The sequence below is a fragment of the Chaetura pelagica genome, unplaced genomic scaffold, assembly GCF_000747805.2.
Source record: "Chaetura pelagica isolate M959 unplaced genomic scaffold, ChaPel_1.0 scaffold107, whole genome shotgun sequence".
Taxonomy (NCBI): Eukaryota; Metazoa; Chordata; class Aves; order Apodiformes; family Apodidae; genus Chaetura; species Chaetura pelagica.
In genome coordinates, this window is record NW_009953979.1 from 2,122,926 (window position 1) to 2,149,211 (window position 26,286).

At 41.3% G+C, this 26,286-nt stretch overlaps 1 protein-coding gene across 1 annotated transcript in view; it reads left to right on the forward strand.

The window, feature by feature from the left end:
- The first annotated feature begins 974 nt into the window (after nt 1–974).
- HMBOX1 (homeobox containing 1) overlaps nt 975–26,286 on the forward strand; it is a 68,001-nt gene continuing 42,689 nt past the window's right edge. Inside the window, exons 1-3 of the mRNA XM_010002189.1 lie at nt 975–1,060; nt 19,440–19,919; nt 21,851–21,936. Of these exons, the coding sequence (XP_010000491.1) occupies nt 1,038–1,060; nt 19,440–19,919; nt 21,851–21,936 (589 nt within the window). The 5' untranslated portion in view covers nt 975–1,037. The remainder of the gene's footprint in view (nt 1,061–19,439; nt 19,920–21,850; nt 21,937–26,286) is intronic.

Consider the following 26,286-nt stretch of genomic DNA (forward strand, 5'->3'; position numbering starts at 1 on the left):
TTTCCCTTTCGTTAATAGTTCAACTTCTGAAGCACTTTCAGTCCATGTTATTTTGTGGAGAAAGACATAAGCAGTGATAGCTAAAGAAAATTCTATTAGGTCATTCCTTTTCAGAACATAGTACCTGTCTTCTAAGCTCTTTGCGGATGTTAGCCAAATAATCCTTTTAATAGCTTTTGTGAGTTAAAAGGGTAGGTAACTGTCATAAGGCTAAATGATTGCATAGATTAATTTACTTGTGGCCAAAAGAAATCAATTGTAATTTAAATTTTTGTCTCTAGACTGATTGCACTACCAGACATCAACTTCCTTCCTAGGAATCTACCATGTGCATTGAAGTATATGTCTGTGATCATATAAGGGTCTGGATTGCTTACAGATTATCCAGAATAATGTGACAGAACATTTCCAATTTTTAACCTCTGGGTTTGCACAAACTTAGAATACTCAGCTTGTTTAGATCTGTGAAGCATCCATTTATAACTTGAGTATTTATAATTCATAGGCTGTTTGAATGTACAAGATTATTTACCAGCCTTCAGGACCATGGGTCCATTGCAGACTATATCAAAGCTCCCATTTAGGACAAAGGGAAGAATGAGGGTGATGTTTTAATGATCCATTAAAAATAAATAAATAAATAAAAATCTTAAGAAAATCCAGTGGTTCCAAGGAGCATTTTTCTAAACCATGGTTAAATGTGGTGATTGCTGTGCGTTCTACTGCCTTTTATCAGAGGGATGGATTGGATTGGGTGATTGAGAAGGATCCTGAAGGCACCTGTCTTTGTTTTTTTGTTCTGTTGTTTGTTTTCTTAAATGAGAAGTGATCTGGTGCTACTGTCTGGTGAAACTGCCATAAAGTTGCCCTCTGTAAGCTGGTTGTGTAATTGTATGCCAGAAAACAAGAAGTCACGATGTATTTGCCTTTCACAGCAATCTGTAACCTCTTTGTATATTTTAATTGTGTCTTACAGAATGGTGAATAACACTGAAGACCCTCAAGAAGCTTTATAACGTCCCATCCCCATGTAAAGTATGCTGAGAACTTTTCCAGTAGTGTAAGTACAAGCTTAAAACCCCACCAAAATAAAGAGTTGTTTGGTGGGTTTTTTCTGTTAATTTGTCTAAAAAGAGCAGAGAAATTATTACAACTATTATGAGCAGTTGGCCAAATTGGGGAGCTCCGTTGGTTTGGTATTTGCTAGGCATCTAAACCAGGGATCAGTAGTTTTTCATTCTTTTTAATTCACTGAAGTCTGGCTGATGTGTATTTCTAGTTCTACTTTTATGTCACTGAAAGAGAAGGAGAATCACACAGTTCTTAGAAAATAAGCCTTAGTGTTAAGAGAGAGAGCTCCATACATCTGGACGTGTTAGAAGCATACCTGAGCTGTGCAGGAGAGTTTAGTACTGCTCTAGATTTGGGGAAGGGGGATGAGTATGCCATTAACGTAGTATATAGCAAATGTAGAAAACTAGGGCACCTAATCTAACATTAGAATTGGATGTGTTGGTCCAAGCAACCGTTCCTTTATGTTGAATCCCACTGCAAATCAAAGTTGTCTTAATGTCATCCTTGAGAGTTTGTTCTTTTAAATAACTTCTGTCATGGATCTTCAAAGTAATTGGTATCCATGCTGTTTCTTCAACAAATAAGCAAATAAGTTTGAAGCTTGTCAGGCTGAAAGGGAGGGCTTGACCTGTGCTGTGCTGTCATCCATCTGTCTTACTGGCCAGTCCTTTATCACTGTTCCCCATATGTCTTTTATAGACACAACCAAATGCTTGTCCACTGGCATTCAGGTTCTTTCAGTCTTTTGACCTCTTGATTTCTGATTGTACCGTCTGTCATACTGAGTTGAAAAGAGAAATCCTGCCTGCAGGATAGTTAGCAAGAAACTGGGCTGCTGTGAATGCAGTAAAATTTTCCCAGATGGATTATTTCAAGGATGAAGGTTATTAATCTAGTGCATGGACATTCACAGTGCAAGTGGCAGTGCAGTCACAGGGGGTCACAGCAAAAAGAAACAACTGTGAGAGGTTTTGTTTCGGAAACTAAACTACCAATGCATTTCTAAAAGACCTCTTGCTTAATTAGTTATTTTCTATCTCTGGTTGCTTAGTTTTCTATTCAAAACTATTTGATTCTTACATCGTTGCCAGTCCCCTGAGCCACGTCCTCTTCTTTCTTTTAGCTGGAAATATGTTGGATTTCGGTATTAAAATCACTACTTGAAATTGTAAAGATCTAGTTGACAGCAGGAAAGAACTTTGGAGGTAAGGCCACACTGCCATGTGCATCTTTATTATATCGGTAATTCAGAGTTTGCAGGGTGATCTTAGGGCTCCTCTGTGCTTTATGTGAACACAAGGACAGTCTGTCAACTTTAACTTTGAATCAGAGCTCTAAAAAATTTCCTAACTGTGAATTATGTAGTTGTCATTTTCTATGCTTTAGCGAGATTTCAGTTGTGTTTTGCCCCTGGGCAGTTTTAGTTGGATGTTGCATTATTTCTTTGCTTTCTGGAATCATCATAGCACATTGATATGCCCTGTTAATCAGTTGCCACCCTCCGTGGGAGAAGGAGCAGCTTTTTCAATTTATTCCAGTATATGTGCAGTAAATATGGTAATCAAGAATGCAGGTAAATATAGCTGAATAATTTTTTTACTGAGTGTAAGCTGGGGTGAACCTATTTGGAGGGGTTTAGAGTATTAAATTAGAGGAAATGGGCCAAGACGACCCATTTAGGTATAAAGTTTCCAGATTAAACCATAGATATCCTTTTAAAAAGGATAAATGGCATTGTGGTTTCAGAAGGGGAAGGAAGAAAACAGTCTTTTTTTAAAAAAAAAAAGAAAAAAGTTTTAACTGAAATATGGAATAAGATTAAAATTGGACAGTCCTAAAACTACCATGGTTAGAGAGTAGTTTGGTTACTCGTACTGTGGGGCAGCATCCTCATGTGCAGAGAAGAGCTACCAAGCTGGTGAAGGGCATAGAGAACAAGTTGTATGAGGAGCAGCTTAGAAAACTAGGGATGTTTAGTTTGGAGAAAAGGAGGCTGAGGGGAGACCTCATTGCCCTCTACAACTGCCTGAAAGGAGGTTGTAGGGAGGTGAGTGTTGGCCTCTTCTCCCAAGTAAATAATGACAGGACTAGAGGAAACGGTCTGAAGTTGCGGCAGGGGAGGTTTAGATTGGATATTAGGAAGAATTTCTTTGCTGAAAGAGTGACCAGGCACTGGAACAGCCTGCCCAGGGACGTGGTGCAGTCACCATCCTTGGATGTATTAAAGAAACATGTAGATGAGGAACTTCAGTGCATGGTCTATTGGCTGAGATTGTAGGCTTTTTTTGGGTTCTGCAATGTGAGTAATTACTTGTACTTCACAGGCTCACGGCACTATTGATTAATGTGTTAATAGTGAGATATGACCATCAGTATTTGTGTTGCGTGTTTCAAGCTGTCCCTCAAAATATGATTTCTGATAGAACTAGACAGTTGCAACATTGTCACTTAAAGTTTACCTGAATTATTGGGCTGGTGCTTACTAATCTAGCTGCCAGCAATGCCAGAGCTGTCTTGGGATTGAGTAAAAGCCTGCTGAGTGGAAAGAAAATCAGTGTGAGTAATGCAGATGGAAAAGGACTAGATTGCAGCATCGTTTACAAAAAGCAACAGGAAGAAAGGAATGAGTATGTGAACAGTATCAAAGTCAGCACACACTGAACAACAGACAGTGGAGTTACAGTAGCTTAAAAGGTCCCCATACAGCTGAGCTGCATTGACAGTCCAGATTCCTTGAAATGTGACACAAAACACATTCATTTAACTTGTGTGAAAGAGGACTCAGCTAATTTGGTCTTTTTGTCTTCAGTGACAAGGTATCATGTAAAGAGTTGGTGGCTGTAGGAACACTCAATCTGTATTTTAAGCTTCCTTAACTGAAACAATGTTTTGTCTGAACCTTTAGTTTTACTCTTAAAATAAACCAGATGAGTTATTTCATGATTTCACAGGCAGCTATGCCACTCCGAAAGGGACCTAAAGGAAATCTGGATGCATGTGTGCCTCTTACACCTACTTCTGCTTTTGTCCAAATTGGTTTGTCCTTCTCAATTGAGTTGGAAGGCTCATCAGTGCCTTCTCTAAGCTAATTCAGCTCACTAACCCAAACAGAAACTAGCTGTGGGTGGGTTGGTTGGTTGATGGATTTTCCTGCTGGTTTAGTGAACCAAACTGGTCTGTGGAGATTTCCACCCAGTCCTAGAGCTATGCAGAAGGGGAGAAGATCAAGTTGAAGGTAGTTTACCTCCTTTCATGCATCTGCAGCCTCAGGACTTGCATCTGTAGGTGTTCTTCTGCTCCAAGCACGACACAGAAAGATTTGGACTTGTCCTAAGAATAAAGACAGGGTCTTCTCTATGTCATGCAAGAGGAAATTTCCCTTCTTATATCTTTGTGTAGCCCGAACCTATTTGTTGCTTTCAGAGCACTAACTACAGAATCATCATGATTGGAAAAGACCTCTAAGATCACAGAGTCAAATTGTCAATTAGATGTGTGTTTCTTTTTGAAGAGCTTTTAGCTAAAATAAAGCAAAACTCTAATATAGAACCACAGAATCATTCTGGTTAGAAAAGACCTTTAAGATCCTCAAGTCTAACTGTTAACCCAGCACTGCCAAGGCCACCACTAAACCATGTCCCTCAGCACCACAGCTACACGGCTTTGAAATCCCTCCAGGGATGGGGACTCCACCACATAGATCACCTCTCGCACAGCTATCTCTCTCAACTAGGTGATGGCTTTCTCAAGAGTGGGTGTTCTGCTTCGGCATCATTCAATGTCACCCTTGTGAGGGTATCTCTCTCTCACAGCTGACAGAAGTCGGTCCCACAGGGTGGTAGTTCCCACCTTACTACTAAGTGCTCTGTCAATACCAGCATCTCTGGCCAGGGATCCCAACTGCTTGGCTTCTCTCTCATCCACAATGTAGGTTTCAGCACCACTATCAAAGCATCGGAGCAGCCAAGGAAGGATTCCCTCACCATCAATGCGGGTCCTCTGCACCAGAGAACTCCTCCCGCAAGAGCCATGGTGTTTGGAGCTCTACCTCCTCTGTTTCCAAAGGCATCACCACAGCACACAAACCTCAGGGAGCGCTTCCATGACTCAGTAGCTTCTAACTGAGAGGTACAATAGATTAAACCAGGCTGGAAGCCATGCTGCTGTGGGCGGATCTCTTCTGATTATATCTACCCATAGATCAATGTTGTTTTAGCAACAGGTGGAATCTGACTTCTCCAAGTCTAGGAGGAGGATACTTTCCAGACAATTTTTAAGGGAACACAGAAAATTGTATTTTCTCAAGAGGTTGCCAATATAAAAACTGCTTAAAAATTGGCTGGATGGCTGGGCCAAGAGAGTTGTGGTAAATGGGGTCAAATCTAGTTGGTGGCTGGTCACCAGTGGTGTCCCTCAGGGACCAGTCTTCTTCAGTATCTTTATCAATTAATGATCTGGCTGAGGGGATTGAGTGCACCCTCAGAAACTTTGCAGATGACGCTAAACTAGGGTGGAGTGTTGATCTGCTTGAGGGCAGGGAGGCTCTGCTGAGAGACATGGACAGGCTGGGTCGATGGGCCAAGGCATTTGTATGAGGTTCAATAAGGCCAAATGCTGAGTCCTGCATTTCAGTCACAAACCCCCCACGCAATCCTACAGGCTTGAAGAAGAGTGGCTGGAGAGCTTCCCAGCAGAAAAGGACCTGGGGGTGCTGGTGGACAGCTGGCTCAACATGAGCCAGCAGTGTGCCCTGGTGGCCAAGGCCAACAGCATCCTGGCTTGTATCAGGCCTGCACCACATCCTGCATGGCCAGCAGGAGCAGGGAGGTGATCGTGCCCCTGAACTCGGCACTGGTGAAGCCACAGCTCGAGTGCTGTGTGCAGCTCTGGGCCCCTCACTACAAGAAGGACACTGAGGTGCTGAAGCATGTCCAGAGAAGAGCTACCAAGCTGGTGAAGGGCATAGAGAACAAGTTGTATGAGGAGCAGCTTAGAAAACTAGGGATGTTTAGTTTGGAGAAAAGGAGGCTGAGGGGAGACCTCATTGCCCTCTACAACTGCCTGAAAGGAGGTTGTAGGGAGGTGAGTGTTGGCCTCTTCTCCCAAGTAAATAATGACAGGACTAGAGGAAACGGTCTGAAGTTGCGGCAGGGGAGGTTTAGATTGGATATTAGGAAGAATTTCTTTGCTGAAAGAGTGACCAGGCACTGGAACAGCCTGCCCAGGGACGTGGTGCAGTCACCATCCTTGGATGTATTAAAGAAACATGTAGATGAGGAACTTCAGTGCATGGTCTATTGGCTGAGATTGTAGGCTTTTTTTGGGTTCTGCAATGTGAGTAATTACTTGTACTTCACAGGCTCACGGCACTATTGATTAATGTGTTAATAGTGAGATATGACCATCAGTATTTGTGTTGCGTGTTTCAAGCTGTCCCTCAAAATATGATTTCTGATAGAACTAGACAGTTGCAACATTGTCACTTAAAGTTTACCTGAATTATTGGGCTGGTGCTTACTAATCTAGCTGCCAGCAATGCCAGAGCTGTCTTGGGATTGAGTAAAAGCCTGCTGAGTGGAAAGAAAATCAGTGTGAGTAATGCAGATGGAAAAGGACTAGATTGCAGCATCGTTTACAAAAAGCAACAGGAAGAAAGGAATGAGTATGTGAACAGTATCAAAGTCAGCACACACTGAACAACAGACAGTGGAGTTACAGTAGCTTAAAAGGTCCCCATACAGCTGAGCTGCATTGACAGTCCAGATTCCTTGAAATGTGACACAAAACACATTCATTTAACTTGTGTGAAAGAGGACTCAGCTAATTTGGTCTTTTTGTCTTCAGTGACAAGGTATCATGTAAAGAGTTGGTGGCTGTAGGAACACTCAATCTGTATTTTAAGCTTCCTTAACTGAAACAATGTTTTGTCTGAACCTTTAGTTTTACTCTTAAAATAAACCAGATGAGTTATTTCATGATTTCACAGGCAGCTATGCCACTCCGAAAGGGACCTAAAGGAAATCTGGATGCATGTGTGCCTCTTACACCTACTTCTGCTTTTGTCCAAATTGGTTTGTCCTTCTCAATTGAGTTGGAAGGCTCATCAGTGCCTTCTCTAAGCTAATTCAGCTCACTAACCCAAACAGAAACTAGCTGTGGGTGGGTTGGTTGGTTGATGGATTTTCCTGCTGGTTTAGTGAACCAAACTGGTCTGTGGAGATTTCCACCCAGTCCTAGAGCTATGCAGAAGGGGAGAAGATCAAGTTGAAGGTAGTTTACCTCCTTTCATGCATCTGCAGCCTCAGGACTTGCATCTGTAGGTGTTCTTCTGCTCCAAGCACGACACAGAAAGATTTGGACTTGTCCTAAGAATAAAGACAGGGTCTTCTCTATGTCATGCAAGAGGAAATTTCCCTTCTTATATCTTTGTGTAGCCCGAACCTATTTGTTGCTTTCAGAGCACTAACTACAGAATCATCATGATTGGAAAAGACCTCTAAGATCACAGAGTCAAATTGTCAATTAGATGTGTGTTTCTTTTTGAAGAGCTTTTAGCTAAAATAAAGCAAAACTCTAATATAGAACCACAGAATCATTCTGGTTAGAAAAGACCTTTAAGATCCTCAAGTCTAACTGTTAACCCAGCACTGCCAAGGCCACCACTAAACCATGTCCCTCAGCACCACAGCTACACGGCTTTGAAATCCCTCCAGGGATGGGGACTCCACCACATAGATCACCTCTCGCACAGCTATCTCTCTCAACTAGGTGATGGCTTTCTCAAGAGTGGGTGTTCTGCTTCGGCATCATTCAATGTCACCCTTGTGAGGGTATCTCTCTCTCACAGCTGACAGAAGTCGGTCCCACAGGGTGGTAGTTCCCACCTTACTACTAAGTGCTCTGTCAATACCAGCATCTCTGGCCAGGGATCCCAACTGCTTGGCTTCTCTCTCATCCACAATGTAGGTTTCAGCACCACTATCAAAGCATCGGAGCAGCCAAGGAAGGATTCCCTCACCATCAGTGCAGGTGAAGTCCTTTCTCATGAGGCGCAGTTCTTTCATAGAGTAAGACTGGACGAGGTCATCGTCGTCATCTGATTGAGGAGGGCCTGCTGTTCTTTTATCTGCTTGAGAGTGGCCTGACAAGGCTTTCCAGGAAAAAAAATGCTCCCAATATCCAATCTAAATCTCCCCTGGCACAACTTGAGGCCATTTACTCTTGTCCTACTGCTTGTTCCTTGGGAGAAAAGACTGACCCCCCCCTGGCTCCAACCTCCTTTCAGGCAGCTGCAAAGAGTGAGAAGGTCTCCCCTCAGCCTCCTTTTCTCCAGGTTGAACACCTCTAGTTCCCTCAGGTACTTCTCGTCAGGCTTGTGCTCCAGACCCTTTCCCACCTCTGTTGCACTTTGGACATGAAGCAACTGCAGCCAGAAGCTCATAATTTTGCCACTATGATTTATATTCCTCAAGGAGCTGCTGTTACTTATTCCTGAGTAGTTCTCAAAGTATAATCTCTGTCTTAACTAACACTATGTACCATTAAAACTACAGTTGCAAACTGTTCTCTAGTAATAAAAAAAACTTGCTTTGTAGTTAAGCACAAAATAAAGGGGTAGGTAAGTTTTGGTTATTTGCTGAGTCTGGATTTTAATTTTCTCAACTAACAAATTTATAAGAAAGTGTGTTGATCATTACTGCTGGTGATAGCAGAAGGAAGATGCCTAAAAATAATTCAGAATGTCTCTCTTTATGTGTGGAAGAGAGTTGGTGGAAATCCTGGTGATGGCATTCCTTGAAACTTGTCCTACACCTTGTCATAGCTGATGCTATAGATGGACCCTGTAGGATGGCTGTATGTGTGGTGAGAAAATGTTCAAAGTTTGGCCAAGTACTTGGTCTGCCTTCTTGCAGAATGCCTTTGTGACTTTGAGCACATAATTTTAACTTGTCTGAAGGCCAGCACCTTTCTATGAGCTCTTGGTCTTAAAAATGAGCATAGTTTTACTTCACTGTCTCACAGGGATATTCAATAGAATAGATGAGTTTCTAGTATTTAGATACTCCCATCTGGCAGAATTAATGGAGAAGAATTCTGAGATTTTCTGAATTTTAATAAAGGATTGGTCAAAATCTGAGGTGACCTGGAAGAGGCAGAAGATAGCAATATACCTACCCCTTCAATCTTGAGAGCTGAAAATATATGACTTGCCAAGCTGGTGTCTAGGTTAGGCCCATGTCTCAGTTTTATTGACACAATGGCTGTTCATGTGGGGTAAAGACGGTATTTCAAAGTATTGGTGAGATTTGCTTAGCTGTGTAACTCGAGTGCACAAGTCCTGCCCTGATTCTGTTACAGAGCTTATCTATCCAAACTTTAGTCTTTGACTCCAAATCCAAGAGCTCCTCCTTTGCGCTTGGCACAGGTTGGGGATTTGGGCCCTGGTTCAGCACTCAGCTGCCACTACAGCTTTTCCCTCTGGTTGTTAGTCCTTCTGATTCCTCATTCTACCCTTGCATCCAGCCTCAGAGTTTGAATTCCTGCCTTGTTGCTGGAGAACTGCAACAATCATAGGAAGCCCACATTTTAGAAGTAGGGAAGGCTAGGGTTAGACAGATAAGGTGTCAGTGTGAATCAGTCTGTGCCTTGAGTAGAATTCAGAAGTATCTGGCTCCCAGCCCTGTGCTTAGTCAGAGGTCAGTCAGTCCCTTTTGTAAGACTTGGGTTATGACAATAATTGGCATATATATTATATTTTTGCCCTGTAAGATCGATCTCAAGTTCCCTCTTTCCCAGAGATATAAAGTGGATACTATAAAGCAGAGTAGGTTACTCACCCCAAGTGAAATCAGTGAAAAAACTGTTAGGTTTGCTTACTGCCAGTGTGCCAGCATCCAGTAAAAAATACTTTATGTAAAAGTAGTGAACCTGGGCTTGGGGCTCTAGCTAGCTGAGAAACTTGAAGCCTCCTGAAGAAATGATGTGTTGATATTCTGCTCTCAGCTTGCCTTCTGTAATTTGTGTAGCGGTGAGTATTTGATTACGTTGGATTTATTTTCAGAAGTTTCAGGCTGCTCTTATTAACTGTCACCATTTTGATCGAAAGCGTATGGCAGTGTTCTGCATTCGTAAGACAGTGTTTTGCATTCATAAACAGAGCGGGTGACATTTAACCTCGATAGATCAGCTCGTAGTCTGATTTCACTCCTTGCTGCAATGTGAGGCTTTCATTTCCCTGGGATGAGAGCAGTCATTACAAGCATTACATTTTGTTTGTGAATCTGGATGAATGGGAGTAGAGTCCTCTTTGAAAATCAGAACTAAGAGATGCAACTGCAGGAGATAATTATGCTAACTAGCGTATGGATAAGGATGGCTCAGTGTTCGTTGACATGATGAGCACTTGAGGCCTGATTTTTTTCTCTCTCTTGAAAACTGGTGCAACTCCACAGAAAATACTGGAGTTGCAAGTGATGAGCCTAAGTATTGGCTCAGATGAGTCAGATCCTTAATCCTCTGTTGCGCCCCAGAATTCATAGCATCAACTACTGTTTTGAAGGCAGCTTTGCTTAGCATGGTGCAAAGCTTTGGGTGTTTCTGAAATACTTAAATTGGCTGTGAGTAAAAGGAGATGCACTTGTTCAGTAAGAACAGAAAAGGCCAAAACTTCTGTTTCAGAGGACTAGATGGTGCTCCAGTTTTGTTCCAGCAGTGCCTTAGAGCTGCGCCTGATGGGTCACAGTCTTTGCCTCTGGATGTGTGTGCATTATGTGCACCATTTACGCTGTGATACACATCAATTGCTCTGTTTGTGGAACAGCTGTAGCTCAGAAAGGAAGTCTGTCTCTTGAGCATCTTGTAAGGACCTGCTGCATCCTTTGGGATGGGCAACAATGGTTGAGATGTAGAGAAGGAAGGAGTGAGTGAAAATTTGTTTGGGTCCTTGAAAAAAAAAGATACGGAGAAGGAAACAAGCTTGCAGAATATGAAACATGGTTAAAAAATTAACAGACTGGGCAGCTGGGAGTAGAATTTCTTTGTAGTCTTTGGTTCCAATAGAAAGCATCTGGACTGGTAGTTCATGTGAATTAGGTTGTTGAATATCAGGCTGGTTGATAAGCAAATTATGTTGCCTTTGGAAGTAGGCAAATCCATAATACCCATGTTTTGCTTTCTGTCTAGATCAGAGACCTCGTGTAGAAGGGAAACACAATAGTTCAGTCATACCAAAGAAAGATCCTTATACCTATTCATGGTCAGTACAGCTGTGCTCTCTGCTCAATGTTTTTAGTAGCTAGAGGACATGCATCTCCACACTTGTTCAGATATCAGTGCTCACTAGCACTGTGTGCATGTACAGACAGGAAAAAAACCGACTGGCAGGCTAAAAAGTTCAAGCTGTGAGAGACTGTGAAAGTTAAACCACTTGTTTAGTTAACTAGTTGTAGAAAGTGATTTTTTGCTGTATACTTTGGGATAACCTACTTCAGCTTTAAAAGCCCCAACTTTACCTTGTGATTTTGCTCTTCCATTTCAAGGGCAAAATTGTGTTCAATGATGCCAAGAAAGTGCATGTTATGTTGCAAAAAATGTATGATGCTATAAAATACAAGATTACAAATTTTGGAGATATTGTTAACAGGACAGTGTAGTGCTGTTAGGGTCCCACCCTGGATCAGCAGTATTTTCCATACATCAAAGAAGAGTGGAAGTTGGCATCTCTCCCCATCCTGTTTGCCACAGTTGATGGGACTTTATCAGAATCATTCTTAAAGCAATTACCAGACCTAGTATCCTGTTCTGAACACTTTGGCTCTAGCCCACATCCATGTTATGCAGATTATATCAAATATAGGTCTTACATCAAAAAGTGCAACTGGATTTTTAAGTCTTGAGCTTTGCAGAGCTTATTAGATAAAGTATTGAATTTTAATGGAAATTTGGAGAAGGACCTGCAGAAGAGGTTGTGTTCAGTGATGCTAGTTTACTTCCTACTCAAGTACAGTGAGCAGAAGTGGGAAAAAAAGTTTTCTTATGATCCCAAAAAGTCCAGAGCTGTTTTCTCAAGTGTTACAGGTGTTAAGGCTGTTGTCTGGCCTTATTTCCAAATGGTAATTGAATTGCTTTGAACTTCTGCAAGTTCAATTGGACATGGACTTAGCTTGTAGCTGTTTTTCTGGGATTATTCTGCTGAGTTCCATCACCTAGAAAGTTAGTGTTAGATAAATGATTCTGCTATTTGTGTGGGCTGGAGCTATGACAGTAGGTGAGAAAACCTTCATGTGTTTTTCCTTACTTTTCTCTATAAGATGAAGGAAATTAAGGGAAAAGATCACCTCTGCAACTGTCCACATACCCCTACTCAAGATCAGTACTTTCTAAGTGGGGAGGAAGCCCCATTTCTAAAGAGTGAAATTTAGACAAAAGAGGAGCTAATTAAGTCTTGGTGGTATGACAAGAAAAACAAGTGGCATTGAGGATAGCTGAACAGCCCTCACTCCAGACTGTGGCATTAGAAGTGAAAAAGAGTGATGCTGCAGCTGGCTGGTTGAGACCCTGCTGGTTATTTTATATCCTGTGGATTTGGGAGGGAATGTTTCTTTAGCTCTGTCACGGTTTCACTCAGGATCAGCAATTGAACCAGCAACAACAATGCCCTCGATCCCCTCCCCTTCCCACCCAGATAGGGAAGGAGAGAGACTTCCCAGATTGAAAACTAAACTAGACAGTTTTAATTAAATACTAATTATAAAAGAAATAGGTACAATTATATACAAACGTGTTCAGGAGTCTGCAAAACCCTATTGCCTCCTCCCACCCTTAGCAACTCCCACAGCATCTCTTGAGCTATAAGCAGTTCTGAATTGTCCTGGACCCTGCTGGAGACAGTGGAATGTGTGAGCCCAGGGATCAGTGGTGATGGATAGGTGGAGTCCTCCTTGGACCCTGGCTATGGATGAAACAGAAGGGAAGAAGAAGCAGGAAGGGGCTTGACTTCCATAATCCCTTGTATCAAGTTTACATAGAGATATGGAATGGGATACTTTCGTCAATTTTGCTTTCCATCTTTTCCACTCTCCCTACATGAGGGCTGCAGATACGACTCTTCTGCTCCCTTAGCATCTGACGCTGCAGCTTCAACAAGTAGAGCAAAGTGACCTTGGCATCTCAGCAGTAACATAAACATTCCAGTGTTATCAGTTCAGTACCTGGAAAACCTGCTGCTAGTTAAAATATAGAGTTCTCTAAAGGAAAAAAAATAATCTGTAAAAGGGAAATTGGCTTCATCCTGGCCTAAACCAGGACAAGCTCCTTCTAGTTCACCCTTCAATCTGATATTTAGGTGCCTCAGGTTCCTTTTGGATGAGCCACAAAAGATAAGCATGAAGTTTTAATCCTGTCTAGATACCAAGTGGCAGTAAATGGAATTGATCCATCTTACTTGAGGTGTGACTGCCAATGTAAAAAATCTAAATAAGTTTCATACCTTAAACTACCCTTTTTTTGGGTCAAAATCTAAACAAACTTCATTCTTTTTAAAAACCAGGTGCAGTTGTTAAAAAATTGGTCAATTGTAGTTTTGAGCTTAATTTGCAGAGGTACCTGGACCCTGCTGGAGACAGTGGAATGTGTGAGCCCAGGGATCAGTGGTGATGGATAGGTGGAGTCCTCCTTGGACCCTGGCTATGGATGAAACAGAAGGGAAGAAGAAGCAGGAAGGGGCTTGACTTCCATAATCCCTTGTATCAAGTTTACATAGAGATATGGAATGGGATACTTTCGTCAATTTTGCTTTCCATCTTTTCCACTCTCCCTACATGAGGGCTGCAGATACGACTCTTCTGCTCCCTTAGCATCTGACGCTGCAGCTTCAACAAGTAGAGCAAAGTGACCTTGGCATCTCAGCAGTAACATAAACATTCCAGTGTTATCAGTTCAGTACCTGGAAAACCTGCTGCTAGTTAAAATAGAGTTCTCTAAAGGAAAAAAAATAATCTGTAAAAGGGAAATTGGCTTCATCCTGGCCTAAACCAGGACAAGCTCCTTCTAGTTCACCCTTCAATCTGATATTTAGGTGCCTCAGGTTCCTTTTGGATGAGCCACAAAAGATAAGCATGAAGTTTTAATCCTGTCTAGATACCAAGTGGCAGTAAATGGAATTGATCCATCTTACTTGAGGTGTGACTGCCAATGTAAAAAATCTAAATAAGTTTCATACCTTAAACTACCCTTTTTTTGGGTCAAAATCTAAACAAACTTCATTCTTTTTAAAAACCAGGTGCAGTTGTTAAAAAATTGGTCAATTGTAGTTTTGAGCTTAATTTGCAGAGGTATGGCTTTCAAAATTTCAGGGAGAAGAATGCATGGTTGTTCTCCCTTGGTTGGCTCTCTTTTTTGGATATCTCCACAAGAAAATGTAACTGTCTATTATAACTGAGGAGACTTCTGCTAACTGATAAGAAGATAAAGCATTTGATTATGAGCTAAAATCTGCTAATGTTGAGGATATTATGCTGCACTGGCAGCAAAGTTTTATCACAGCAAAGCAATTTGTCCACAGTCTTTGTTGTCAGGAAAGTATCTGCTATCTTTATTTTCTCCTGCACACCCCCAATCATTCTGTTTGTCCCTGTCTTATTTTACTTCTTGTTATTTTTGTAGTTCATTGTATTTCACAAGGAAAAAGAGGGGAGAAGCAAATTGAATTCTAGCTAGCCAGAGTAGTTCAGGAGGATAAGAGGCTCTTATAGCAATATGGAGGGAGGTGAAGTAGTAGAGATGAGGTGAATGAAATTATGTTTCTAAAATGGCTGATTTACTTAACTGCTTTGTAAATTGATCTTTAAACAGGGTAAGTTTATTAAAATATTTTTTAAAGGAAATAAACTGAAACTCTCCTACAATATAGTTCTAAATAATGTTCCTGTAGTTACTCATTAAAAAGCAGTAGATAGTTGGCAATGTTGGAACATGTTCAATAATACCAGATTTTGCAATATTTGTTTTGGGTCTTTAATGGAAAATTCCCAGTTTCTGCAGCGATTTTCAATACATAAAATACAGAAGCATTGTTCCTAGATCTCATGGTTGTGTAGAAGAGCATATGGAAATGTGAACAAAATCAAGTTCACCATTAAGAAGTATGTCATATGCAGTGTATGCTGTGTATGTAAGTATAAGCAAAGCAGCTTTTACATCTGTGTATTACATTAATGAGACCACCAGTAAGATACTGTGTCTGACTTTGTCTTTTGAAGTGTTAAAAAATTATGCAGAAGTTATCTAAAAGGGTTGGAGGGCTAGAAGAATATTTTGCATGGACCAACAGACGTATCGTTGTTCTTGGTTTTGGCTTTTTTTCAAATTGCCAGCATTTTTCCAGTGATTGTGTTGAACATAGTATAATGGATCTAATTTGACAGTAGGTTTCTTACTCTGAGATTACTCTCTGCAAGCCTTTTAGCAGCAGACCACAGATTAACAGGACTCTGTAGAACACAAGTTGGAAGTCATTGAATTCTTACATCAAAGGGTGGCCATGTCCAACAGCCCTTGCATTCCTGTGCAATTGAAGTTACTACACGTGTACACTATAGCCACACTGTATCAAAGTGGGATGAACTTGAGGCCAGATCATGTTCCCATACACAGCCACATGCAGCAGGTCAGCCATTTCTCTTTCATATAAGCACACAGGAGTTCATTATGTGTAATTCACTAGTAATTCAGTAAAGGATAATTAGGATTCGCTAAAGGATCATGTTAATTCACTAAAGGGTATTCATTTGGCCTGAGAATCTAGATCTGGAAACTCAGCCCTGACATTTTAAACAAATAAAGGATCACACCCAAATTTTAAAGGGAATGACTGACCATGGCAACAAACTGCTGCAGGGATTGGTAAGGTTTGTGTTGCTTGACATTATTTAAGCCATCTGGAAAGTCATGCTTTTGTCAGATACGAGTTTTTTCAGTTCACAGAGCCAGAAGAACAAAAGTTTTGGGTTTCTAGGTCTGTGACCAACTGGAAAATAGATAAGCTAAAGTATATTTTGGTATTAAACATTGAAAAGTAAGCATGTAGGAATTTTGAATAGAGGTAATTCTGGGTGGAGATTCTAATTTATTAAATCCTCCAGTTGAACAAGTACTTTGAGCATATGACACTTGGTGTTGACAGATAAATGATATGAGAAACTTAGGTAAAAAAAAAAAAGGGGGGGGGCGTTATCTCTAAGGAAAGGCAAGCTGACATATCTGGTGAAAACCACCTTAAGGCCAGATGTTTTAAGAGGAGATTTATTTGAAAACTATCTACTTGGAGCTGACCAGGGAGGGGAATGAGAGGGGCTTTCAGGCTCTACAGGAGTTTGTGGTGTGAGTCAGTAAGTCAGTGTGACACTTCTCCCCTCACAAAGCTTGGAGAAAAAGATTGAGCAGCCCTGCCTCCCCCAGTGCAGGGGCCAAACCTAGAACACAATGTCTGTTTCCAGATGCTCCTTGTCAAGCTCTGAACGTCTCAGTCTGAAATGCGACTTCCAATTTTAGGTGTTACAATTCTAGTCAGTTGTTAGTCTGCTGCTGCATTGGCTGCTGTGCCCTCCTTTTAGTAGAGTAGTCTGGGTGCTTGTCTTTTAAATTTTAAAATGGCTTGTACGTTTTCAGTAATCAATTGTCCAAAGGACAGCACATTCCTGTTAGACCAAAGCATTTATATTGCTGTAGTCCGTCTGTCTTCTAACACAGTCATTTTCTTGGATGGGAGTCATCCCCTTGCATTGTCCTCCTGCTTCCTTCTCCCATGTATAAAATGAAAGGGGCTCAGTATTTTTGCTTGATGAGGGCAAAGACAGCAGCTTCTTCTAATTTCTGTATTTTGCAGGCTGCAAAGGCCATTTCTGTGGATTCATGCATCCTGGCTTTGTAGCACCATCTCTGAACCACTACACTGTAGCTACAGCTCTACTAAGCAAGCCGGTTCTCAGTGCTGTTCTTTAGCCTCAAGGTCACTTGACCACATCCATGCTACCAGACATTCTTAGCCTTGAGACTCAGTGGCTGCATCCAGAGTGTTGGTGATTTCTGCTCCATGGAAAAAGCTGTGAGTTGGTCAGGAGTGCACTGGTTGTGGTGGACGAAAACTGTGCCAAAAACAGTTACAGTCATTTAATAATTCTGTGGACAAGTGTGTGTAGATCCTACGGTGCCACTTCCTGGGCACTATTTAATTTATTAGTATTGTCATGGCTGTACCATGTGTCTCAAGGATAGACCTGTTCCCATTGCCTAGCAGTTGCATTTTGTTACTCCCTGAAGAGACTCAGTCCCTTGCGACACCTTCAAAACCTATGGGCTTGGTTTACTTTACTGTGATCCATGTATGTGAAAAAAGACAAAATACATAGAATCATAGAATGGTTAAGATTGGAAGGCACCTTAAAGATCATCTAGTTAGAACCTCCCTGCATGAGCAGGGACACCTCCCACTAGACCAGCTTGCTCCAAGCCCCACCCAACCTGGCCTTCAACATTGCCAGGGAGGAAGTATCCACAACTTCTTTGGGCAATCTGGTCCAGTGTCTCACCACCCTCACAGCAAATAATTTCTTCCTAATGTCTCATCTCAATCTCCCCTCTAGCAGATTTAAACCGTTCCCCCTCATCCCTTCACTCCATATCCATGTCAAAAGTCCCTCTCCAGCTTTCCTGTAGCCCCTTCAGGTGCTGGAAGGTGCTCTAAGGTCTCCCCAGAGCCTTCTCTTCTCTAGACTGAACAGAGGTGCTCCAGCCATCTGATCTTTGTGGCCTCCATTGGACTCACTCTAACAGCTCCATGTCCTTCTTGTGTTGGGTGCTCTAGAACTGGACACAGTTTTGCAGGTGGGGTCTCACAGAACTGGAGTAGAGGGAATATTTGCCTCCCTTGACCTGCTGGCCATGCTGCTTTTGATGCAGCCCTGGATATGTTTGGGCTGCAGCAGTACAGCAGTTGAAGAAGTTCTATCACTCTGTGCCAGCGCAGAAATGGAAATAAGGAGTGATCTTCAAAGTTTGTAGAAAGAAATAGCCAGCCCTGTCCCTGAAAGGTCTCAAATGATCATGACAGCCATCATCCCTCTTAATTTTTGTAGGGTACTTGGAATTCTTGACTTTCCTGAGGCTGCTGTTTGTCTGCTCTTGCTTGTAGGGCTTATATATTAGCTCTGTCATATCTCCTGGAGTTTGAGTGATCTCTTCACTGTGCTCTCCTGCAGGAATTGTAATAAACCCTTGACTCTTAAGAAGATTTACAAGAAGGATGGAAAATGCCTTGATCTCTTTGCCAAGTTCTGTCTGCCCTTCATCTGCCATCCCTTCTTCTAAAATCTTGAGTTCTGAAGGAGGTGATCTTGTCATTTGTATGTCATTTAGGTCTGTAGTGAGGAGATGTAAGAAGGAAAAGAGATTGAAGGGAGCATATTGCATTTTTTTCAGTTCCATTTCTGGGCTTTGCAGAAAATACATGTTCATTGTTCTCGCACCTTGGGAAGCTGAGGAGTTAAAAATGCTTTTGATGAGCACCATGATGACTGAGTTACATGGAAGCCTGCCTTTGGAAGGGAAGAGGCTGTAGACTTATTTCTTAAATGAAAGCTCAGTAGTAATTGGATGTGCTGCACTTTTCTTGTTAGGGCAAGAGACCTGTGACAACATTCCAGGTTCAAAAGTTACTAACTTCAGAAATCAAACTTCAGAAATAGGACTTCAGTCAAATCAACCGTGGTCCTACAGGCCACTAGAATTTCACCTAGGTGTGTTTTTATCTTCCTTTTTTCAAGGTAGCAACAAAAATTTAGGGCATCTTGAACTTTCGCTCTTAAGTTTCGAAAGAGTTCAGATTCATAAATCTCACATCATAACTGGTTAAAATTTCTTCAGAGAAAGCCAATCTCTGGCCTCAACCTAGCAGTTTTGGAATCTGGGATTTCTATATGGCAGATACTTAGCTATGGGCAACATTTTATTTGAAATCAAGTTGCAACCTTAACACTGAGCAACCACTGTCTCTCTGTAGCAGCAGTTTATCAAAAGCTAACTGGAGTACTAACTGGAGGTTTCTTGTAGAAGGTGTATGGAGTGTTAGTAGAAGAGAGAAATGCTATTTGAGCACTTCAAATAAGTCCATTTGCTAAATAATGAGACCAGCATTCATAAGAGGTTGCCTGCTGAGCTTGTTGGAAGGTGGTCTGTTCCACTGCCAGCTCCGTCATGTGTGTGGCTTACATTTTTGGATCAGAATCTTTCCTGCATCTAAGGTACTTTCCATGTACCACAAAAAAATCTTGAACTAAAGTATTTGCTTTTACATTTTACCTTGTTTTCAGTCTGCTGGAAACCATGTCTCACTACACAGACGAACCAAGATTTACCATAGAGCAGATAGACCTGCTTCAGCGCCTGAGACGTACAGGAATGACCAGACATGAAATCCTACATGCACTGGAAACCTTGGATCGTCTTGATCAAGAACATAGTGACAAATTTGGAAGAAGGTCTAGCTATGGAGGTGGCTCCTACAGCAACAGTACCAACAATGTCCCAGCATCTTCCTCTACAGCTACAGCTTCAACACAGACCCAGCATTCTGGGATGTCCCCATCACCGAGCAACAGTTATGACACCTCCCCACAGCCTTGCACTACTAATCAGAATGGGAGGGAGAGTAACGAGAGGTTGTCTGCGTTCAATGGGAAGATGTCACCTACCCGCTACCCACTTGCAAACAGCTTGGCTCAAAGGTCATACAGTTTTGAAGCTTCTGAAGAGGACTTGGACATTGATGACAAAGTGGAAGAACTGATGAGGTTAGTAGAAGTATTTTTAAAAAGTTTGGAAGGTCCCTGCTCTAATAGTGAAAGGTATTACCAAGGAAGCAAGAACTGCTGTAGACAGCTGTTCTGCTGCTAGTTCCCTAATGGTCACTATCTCAGTACCTCTCACCTGCCTCTCAGTCTTGTAGGTAACCCCTGGCTTTGTGTGGGTATCCCAGTCTGTTCTACTGTTGAAATATTTTACCCATGCTGTCCCAAATACTGAAATTGATGTTAGCGTTTTAATTTTTCTCCCTACTCTTATTCAGAAGGCTTCTGACTGTCAATTCACATGACTCTCCCTCCACTACTTCATACCAGTTGATATTTCCTTCCATATATAGAAGGAGTAGGGAATCTGCTTGGTTAATGCTTTCCACTGGTATCTGCAGAACATGGATGTTACCTGTTTATAGTTTGTGGTAGGGACTGACTCTCCCTGGGATTTGCAGCCTGCAGATTGGTGTAGAAAAATACAAATAATGAAGAAGCAGGAGTCTTCAGTGAAAGCCAGTTGGTTTGTTTTGTTGGGTTTTTTCTCGACTGACCTTCCTTTACTTTTAGCAGCTTCCTTTTTGGCATTACAGCAAAGATGAAAGGAGAAGATTATACTAGTGAGGATGAAAGTCAGAGTCAGTATGCTTGATATCAAGAAGAAATAGGAAAGGCCAAATGTCTTGAAACAATTTTGGTCATAATGTTGGGATGTCTATTTTTCCCCCAAATTGCAACATTTATGAAGTACCTCTGAGAGAACTGGGGTCCAGAATGAAGGTATGTTTTGAAGGAGTTTGGAGATTTAGGGTAAAGGTGTGGCTTCTGGAGGGGGGGGGGGATTAGAGGTGAGCAATAAAAAAAGACGATCAACCTCATTTTCTGTTGGCTGCAGGATGATGGAATAATGCAGGAAGGTGGTGAGCATAGCAGTGTGCAGCTGTCCCCATTGCTGAAGTTTAATAATTTCTTCGAGTTGTGGGTTTGTGTGCAATAAGTCTCTGGTAATGCTTTGGGTTCTTATTTAAACTGAAACTACTTTCATTTGCAGGCATATGGAAGATGACTGTTGGGTACAGAAATAAAAATGAACCCACAACATAGCATTTATTTTGCATTTACGTTTGCAAGCTTGAATCTGCCTTGAGTGCTGCTGGGCAGGAGGGGAGAAGGGAAAGGGAAATTACTAAATAATAAAGCCTAATAAAGTCTGATTTTAATTGTCTGCCCTTCTCAGGAAGGGAGGGAGGAAGACAAGGGAAAAGTAAGCTTTTACTGCAGCTGAACTTTGCTGCATATCTCAGTCCCTTTGCAGCCTCCAAATTACTTTCTTTTTAGCCCAGCTTTAGTCCCTTCTGAACTATCTTTGCACACCTTGTAAAAATCGTACAAGGGCTTTAAAAAACTGACACTTGTTCATTCAGTGCAAGCTGTGGACTGATTAATTAGTGGGGGGGGGATAGAAGCTGCAAAATCTTCTCTCCTTTGGGTCATTTTGTTGAAAGGTTGGAGGAGGTTTGTTTATGTGTATATTCCTTTGTGTAGCTACCAGTGTGGACCCTGCTATCCTTTATTTTTTATTTTTGTGCCTCATTTTTATGACTGAGGTTTTTATGCTGGTATGAGAGATTTATTCATCCCTGTGTAATGAAACTTTGTACATTCCATATGGCAGTGCTGCACCTAATATGAATTATATAGGACATGAGTCATCCATTCTGCTGCTAGGGTACTTTGATCAAACGTGATACTTGTTAAAAGAAGTGTCCACTGCTGAGGCATTTTGACAATTTTAATGCCTGCCTTCCCCACTCCTCATCCCTTAAATAAAAGGATATAAGGCCATTTTGTGTCTTCAAAGTGCACTTTGGGCTCTCTGTCTTTTTGTGTGTTCTTTTGTTGTTTTTTTTTTGTTGTTGTTGTTTTGGTAGGAGGGACAGCAGTGTGATAAAGGAGGAAATCAAAGCCTTCCTAGCCAATCGGAGAATTTCCCAAGCAGTTGTTGCACAGGTAACAGGTAAGAGCTCGGGGAGGCCTTTCTTCATTTTGGGAAGCTGTGTCTAACTGCCTGTCTGTGCATGGTGCAGATGTTGGAATACTGCTTGGCTTTCTGCATTGCAGTGCAGATCTGTCAGCTTAGTCATGATAATGTATGCCTTTGATTTAAGACCCATTGTCCCGCACATCATGGAACTTCCCCAGTGAATCACTTTTTCTTTTTTTCTTTTTTTTTTTGTGGCTTGTGCTAGCAGATTTTATTTTACAGTGTTATAATAAGCCCAAAGTTCTTATCTTAAAATGAAAATGGTTTTCCCTAATTCTTAAATTGTTGGTTGAGTGCAGCAAATAGATGCATATCTGCATCTCTGTGTATGGAGAGAGAAATGTAATGTGTATTTATATTATAGAATGTAGGAATAGTCAGGAGGCACAGCCATAGCTGGTATCGCTACATCCAGGAGTCAGATTCTGGTAGTCATTTGCTTTTGTATCACAATTAATGAAAATCAGATGTGAGGTTGAGGGGTTGACCTCAGCTTTTACCTAGAAGGTGAAGTAGTTCTCTTTTCGCCTTCTGTTGTGTGCCTTCTCTCTCTAACGTTCAGGACAAGTGAACACACTCCACTGATACCACGTCTTCCTTGGGTATGTTTCCAGAGCTTTACACAAAGAGTAACGAATTCTTACTGGTCCTCCAAGGGGTGGGGTGCTATTAGTTCTCCTTTACAGCCTGACACTGCTTGTCCCCAGGAGTACAGCAGTTAGCATATTTAGGATGAAAACTTGATGATAAAATACAGATAGTTCAATCCCATGATATACCTATAACATTTATTCATTTTTAAATCCAAGCTTAAATAACGATCTTGAAATAGATCAATTTTAAGGTTCCTTGATGACTAGGAATGCTAAACCCAGCAGGAGGGAGGTTGTTCTTTTATGATATTTCCAGTATTTGAAATGTCATAAGAACCCATCTGTCTGGGAGATCTAGATTTACAGACAAGCTAGTTGTTTAGTTAGGCAGGCAGAAAGGCTTGAGCTATGGAGCCAGCAATTACTTCCATGTCTCCAACTCTTCTCTGTGATCTTGGGCAAAATTAGTTGTCCTTCTCCAGTTTCAATTTCGTCTGTAAAATAATGAGATTAACGTTTTGTACAATTCCAGGCATGTTGTTAGTCTCATGAGATGTTAGTATAAGTACTCAAAAAATTAAATATTAAGCCTAGTTGCTTAAGTTCTATCCAAACTGTGAAGTTTAGGTAGTTAGTGGGTCACTCACTTTTTTTTTTAGTCCTTACCTGAATATAGTCCTGGAGTAGTCCATCTTCTAATTAACCTGTTTTATGGGAGCAAACAGAAAATATTCCAACTCCAGCACCATTCACATCAACCAGCAAGCCAAACTAGCTTCCCCTTCAATAAAAGTAATGCAGACACAAAAACACTGTAGGAGAGTATTTCCAAAACAAGCCAGCATTTTTCTTTCAGTCAGTGGGACTTACTACATGCAGGGCTGTTGGATCAGGATCACCACACCAAGTTTCAGACAGAGTCTCTATCAGTAATGATCAGCTGATCTAATGATAACTAGCTAAATGTCTCAGTGCGTGTCTTGATACCCCTGCAGGCAAACTGTAGCAAAGTCAAGACCAGCCTCTTCACAACTGATCATTTTACTCCTTCCATCCTCAGTCTGCTCTCTTGGATTTCAGCTGTTAAAATAATTTAAGTTGGCATTTAGGCTTTGGGAGCTTTTTATTTTCTTTGCCAAGTCATTCCTCCTGTGAGTAAATGGCACTATCTACTTCATACACGGTTGAGTAAGTTTCTCAGCCATCCCACTCAACCCTACTGCGTAACATGGGGGGAATCCAGAATGCATACGCACTAATCAGAGAATATACCACTGGGTGTCTCTTTCTAGCCTGTCAGTGGAACAGAACAAAGACTGAACCAATGACACTATTATTATCTTATTTTCAAGCCAAATCAATGGGAAACAAGGTAGATGTAAAGGTTAAATGGCTACGTCCTTTTGCAGCTGACCCAGTAGTTTTTCCATGGACCTTTCAAATGAGAAAAGAAAGTAAAATGTTACATGTGATGCAGTTGCTCAAGCTGAGATGGCAGCAAGGCTTGCACTGCTCTGTGACACACCAGCCTCTTCCACCCCTACCCTTTGCAGTTGAACTGTGTCATCCTCCATATGCTTGATGGGAAGGTCTACAGGAGCAGATTAATTATAAATATAACCCACAGCCTTGTGTAAGCAGATGTGTAGTACTTATGTGCCTTTATTAAGTATATAGTTATGGCTTATCTGAAAAGAATAGTAAATCTCAAAGAGATGTTTGAGGACCAGATTAAAGAGTGTGCTCAGCACTACCAGGGAGAAACATCAACTCCTTTCAAAAGCACAGCATGGTGAAGAGTGACTGAAAATAGCTCAGGACAGAGATCCAGAGCAGAAAGCATGTGTCCCAGGGCTCTCTCCTCCAGGGTTGTCTTAGGCCTGATGAGTGCTGGTTGACTTGTTTATTCTTCAGATGTATCCAACGTGCCTTTCCATTCAGTTGTCAAACAGGGTCCCAAGGAAGGTCTGGAAACCACTTTTAGTTCATTAAAACAGCAGTTTGTATAGGCAAGGGTAATGCTTTGCAGAGTATATGTTTCCAAATGGTATCAGTATTTACTAGTCTTTACCAGTCTTACTGGTAAAACTGTTCTGTAAATAATTCAGTACACAAGGGGAAAAATAGATAAATAAAATCCAAATAGATAAATAAAATTGACTGTAGCAGATGGTGTGGGGAAGGACCATAAGATTGTAATGATACCTTTTCAGAATACCGTTCAACCTCCAGTGATCCGTGTCTCAGGGTCCTCTTTATTATATTGCACATAGAGGTGGAACTCTGTTCTGGCCAACAAAGAGGCTGAAAGGAGGTGATTCTGCAAGACTAGATCAGCACCCCATGGAGGCTAGTGTGCTTGCGGCCTTCATCACCATTTGCTGTAATACAAATACAGCAAGCTTTTTCTGGAGGCCGCAGTGCAGATGTTGGGAATATTTGACTTGCCCATCCACTGGCTACCACCCTGCATCAACTGGAAGTATTTTGTTTAGCACTTGAAATAAATTCAGAATAGTGTGACTTCAGCTTTTAACATTCATCTCTTCTGCTTCAGGAAGAGACTAATCTCTTCTGCCTCAGGAGGCAAGAAAGAAAGAAAACAGATAATTTATGACTGGCTCTGTCTGGGGAGAGAGAGTTGGTTGGCTTGGCTACCCAATACTGTCAACTTTTTAATCTCTAGCAATTTATTTACTACCCTAAAAAATTTTATGTGTCTGTATGCAATAGGAGGGGAGAATGGCATAGAGGGAAGGAAGTAATAGTGCATGTGAACAAAGTGATATTAGACCTTCAGCTAGGAACCTAAAACTTTGCTTCCTTTTCTTAGCTATGGCTGGGTTTGAAGTTGGGCAAATTGAACATGGAAGTGCTGAACTTTAGCTAAACCAGAGTATTTGCATGTCTTCAAATTGCAGGTCTTGGATTAGCTCATCAGAGAGGGTGATGTTTCCCCTGTGCTCATCACAGTATTTATCCCCATTCTCTATCTTGTGTTCTGTCCTTGGTATGGGAACTTCTACTGCAACTTCTGCCCCTTGAAACTTCAATTTCTTCCTATTTCACTAATTCTTCAAGGCACTTGAAATTTCATTCAGAAATGTATTTCTTGTATTTCTCATATCTATTCTAATATTGCAGTGCATTTACAAAATACACTTTCCCACATCAGCCACAAGCTTACAAAGCACACTGAGCAGCCTTGTGTTTACAGGCTCTGCAAGAGTATATGACTTTTCCTTTTGTTTTCCTGTGCTGCAGGACAAGGGGATAGGAAGTGATAGAGAGGGAGGATACTTGAGAGAGGGACACGGAACTGAAGGTTAAAGTTAGCTGTTGCAGTAGAAGAATTCTTTAGGCTCTCTCAGTTGTTACAATATTACCAGAAACATTAAAAGTCATTTAGGTAATGAATGTGACATGGGAAATTAAACCTGGAAGACATTCTACAAGACTGCCTTTTGTATTGAGATGAGGGCAGATTGGAAAATAGTAACGGAGTATTAAATGGTGACTTCAAAATAAAGGAGTGATTGATAAGAAGCAAAAATGTAGCATAACACTTATTAGTGCTAGTCCTAAATACAGGAGCTGCTTTTTATAGAAACTTTTTAATGGTGTCTGTAATAAGATAAACAAGAAGCACTTGGGTTGGGCTCTGTATAAATAATCTCCTACTGATAAGAGAAATGACAGTATAAACAGGAGATAATAATAGTTCCTGCTG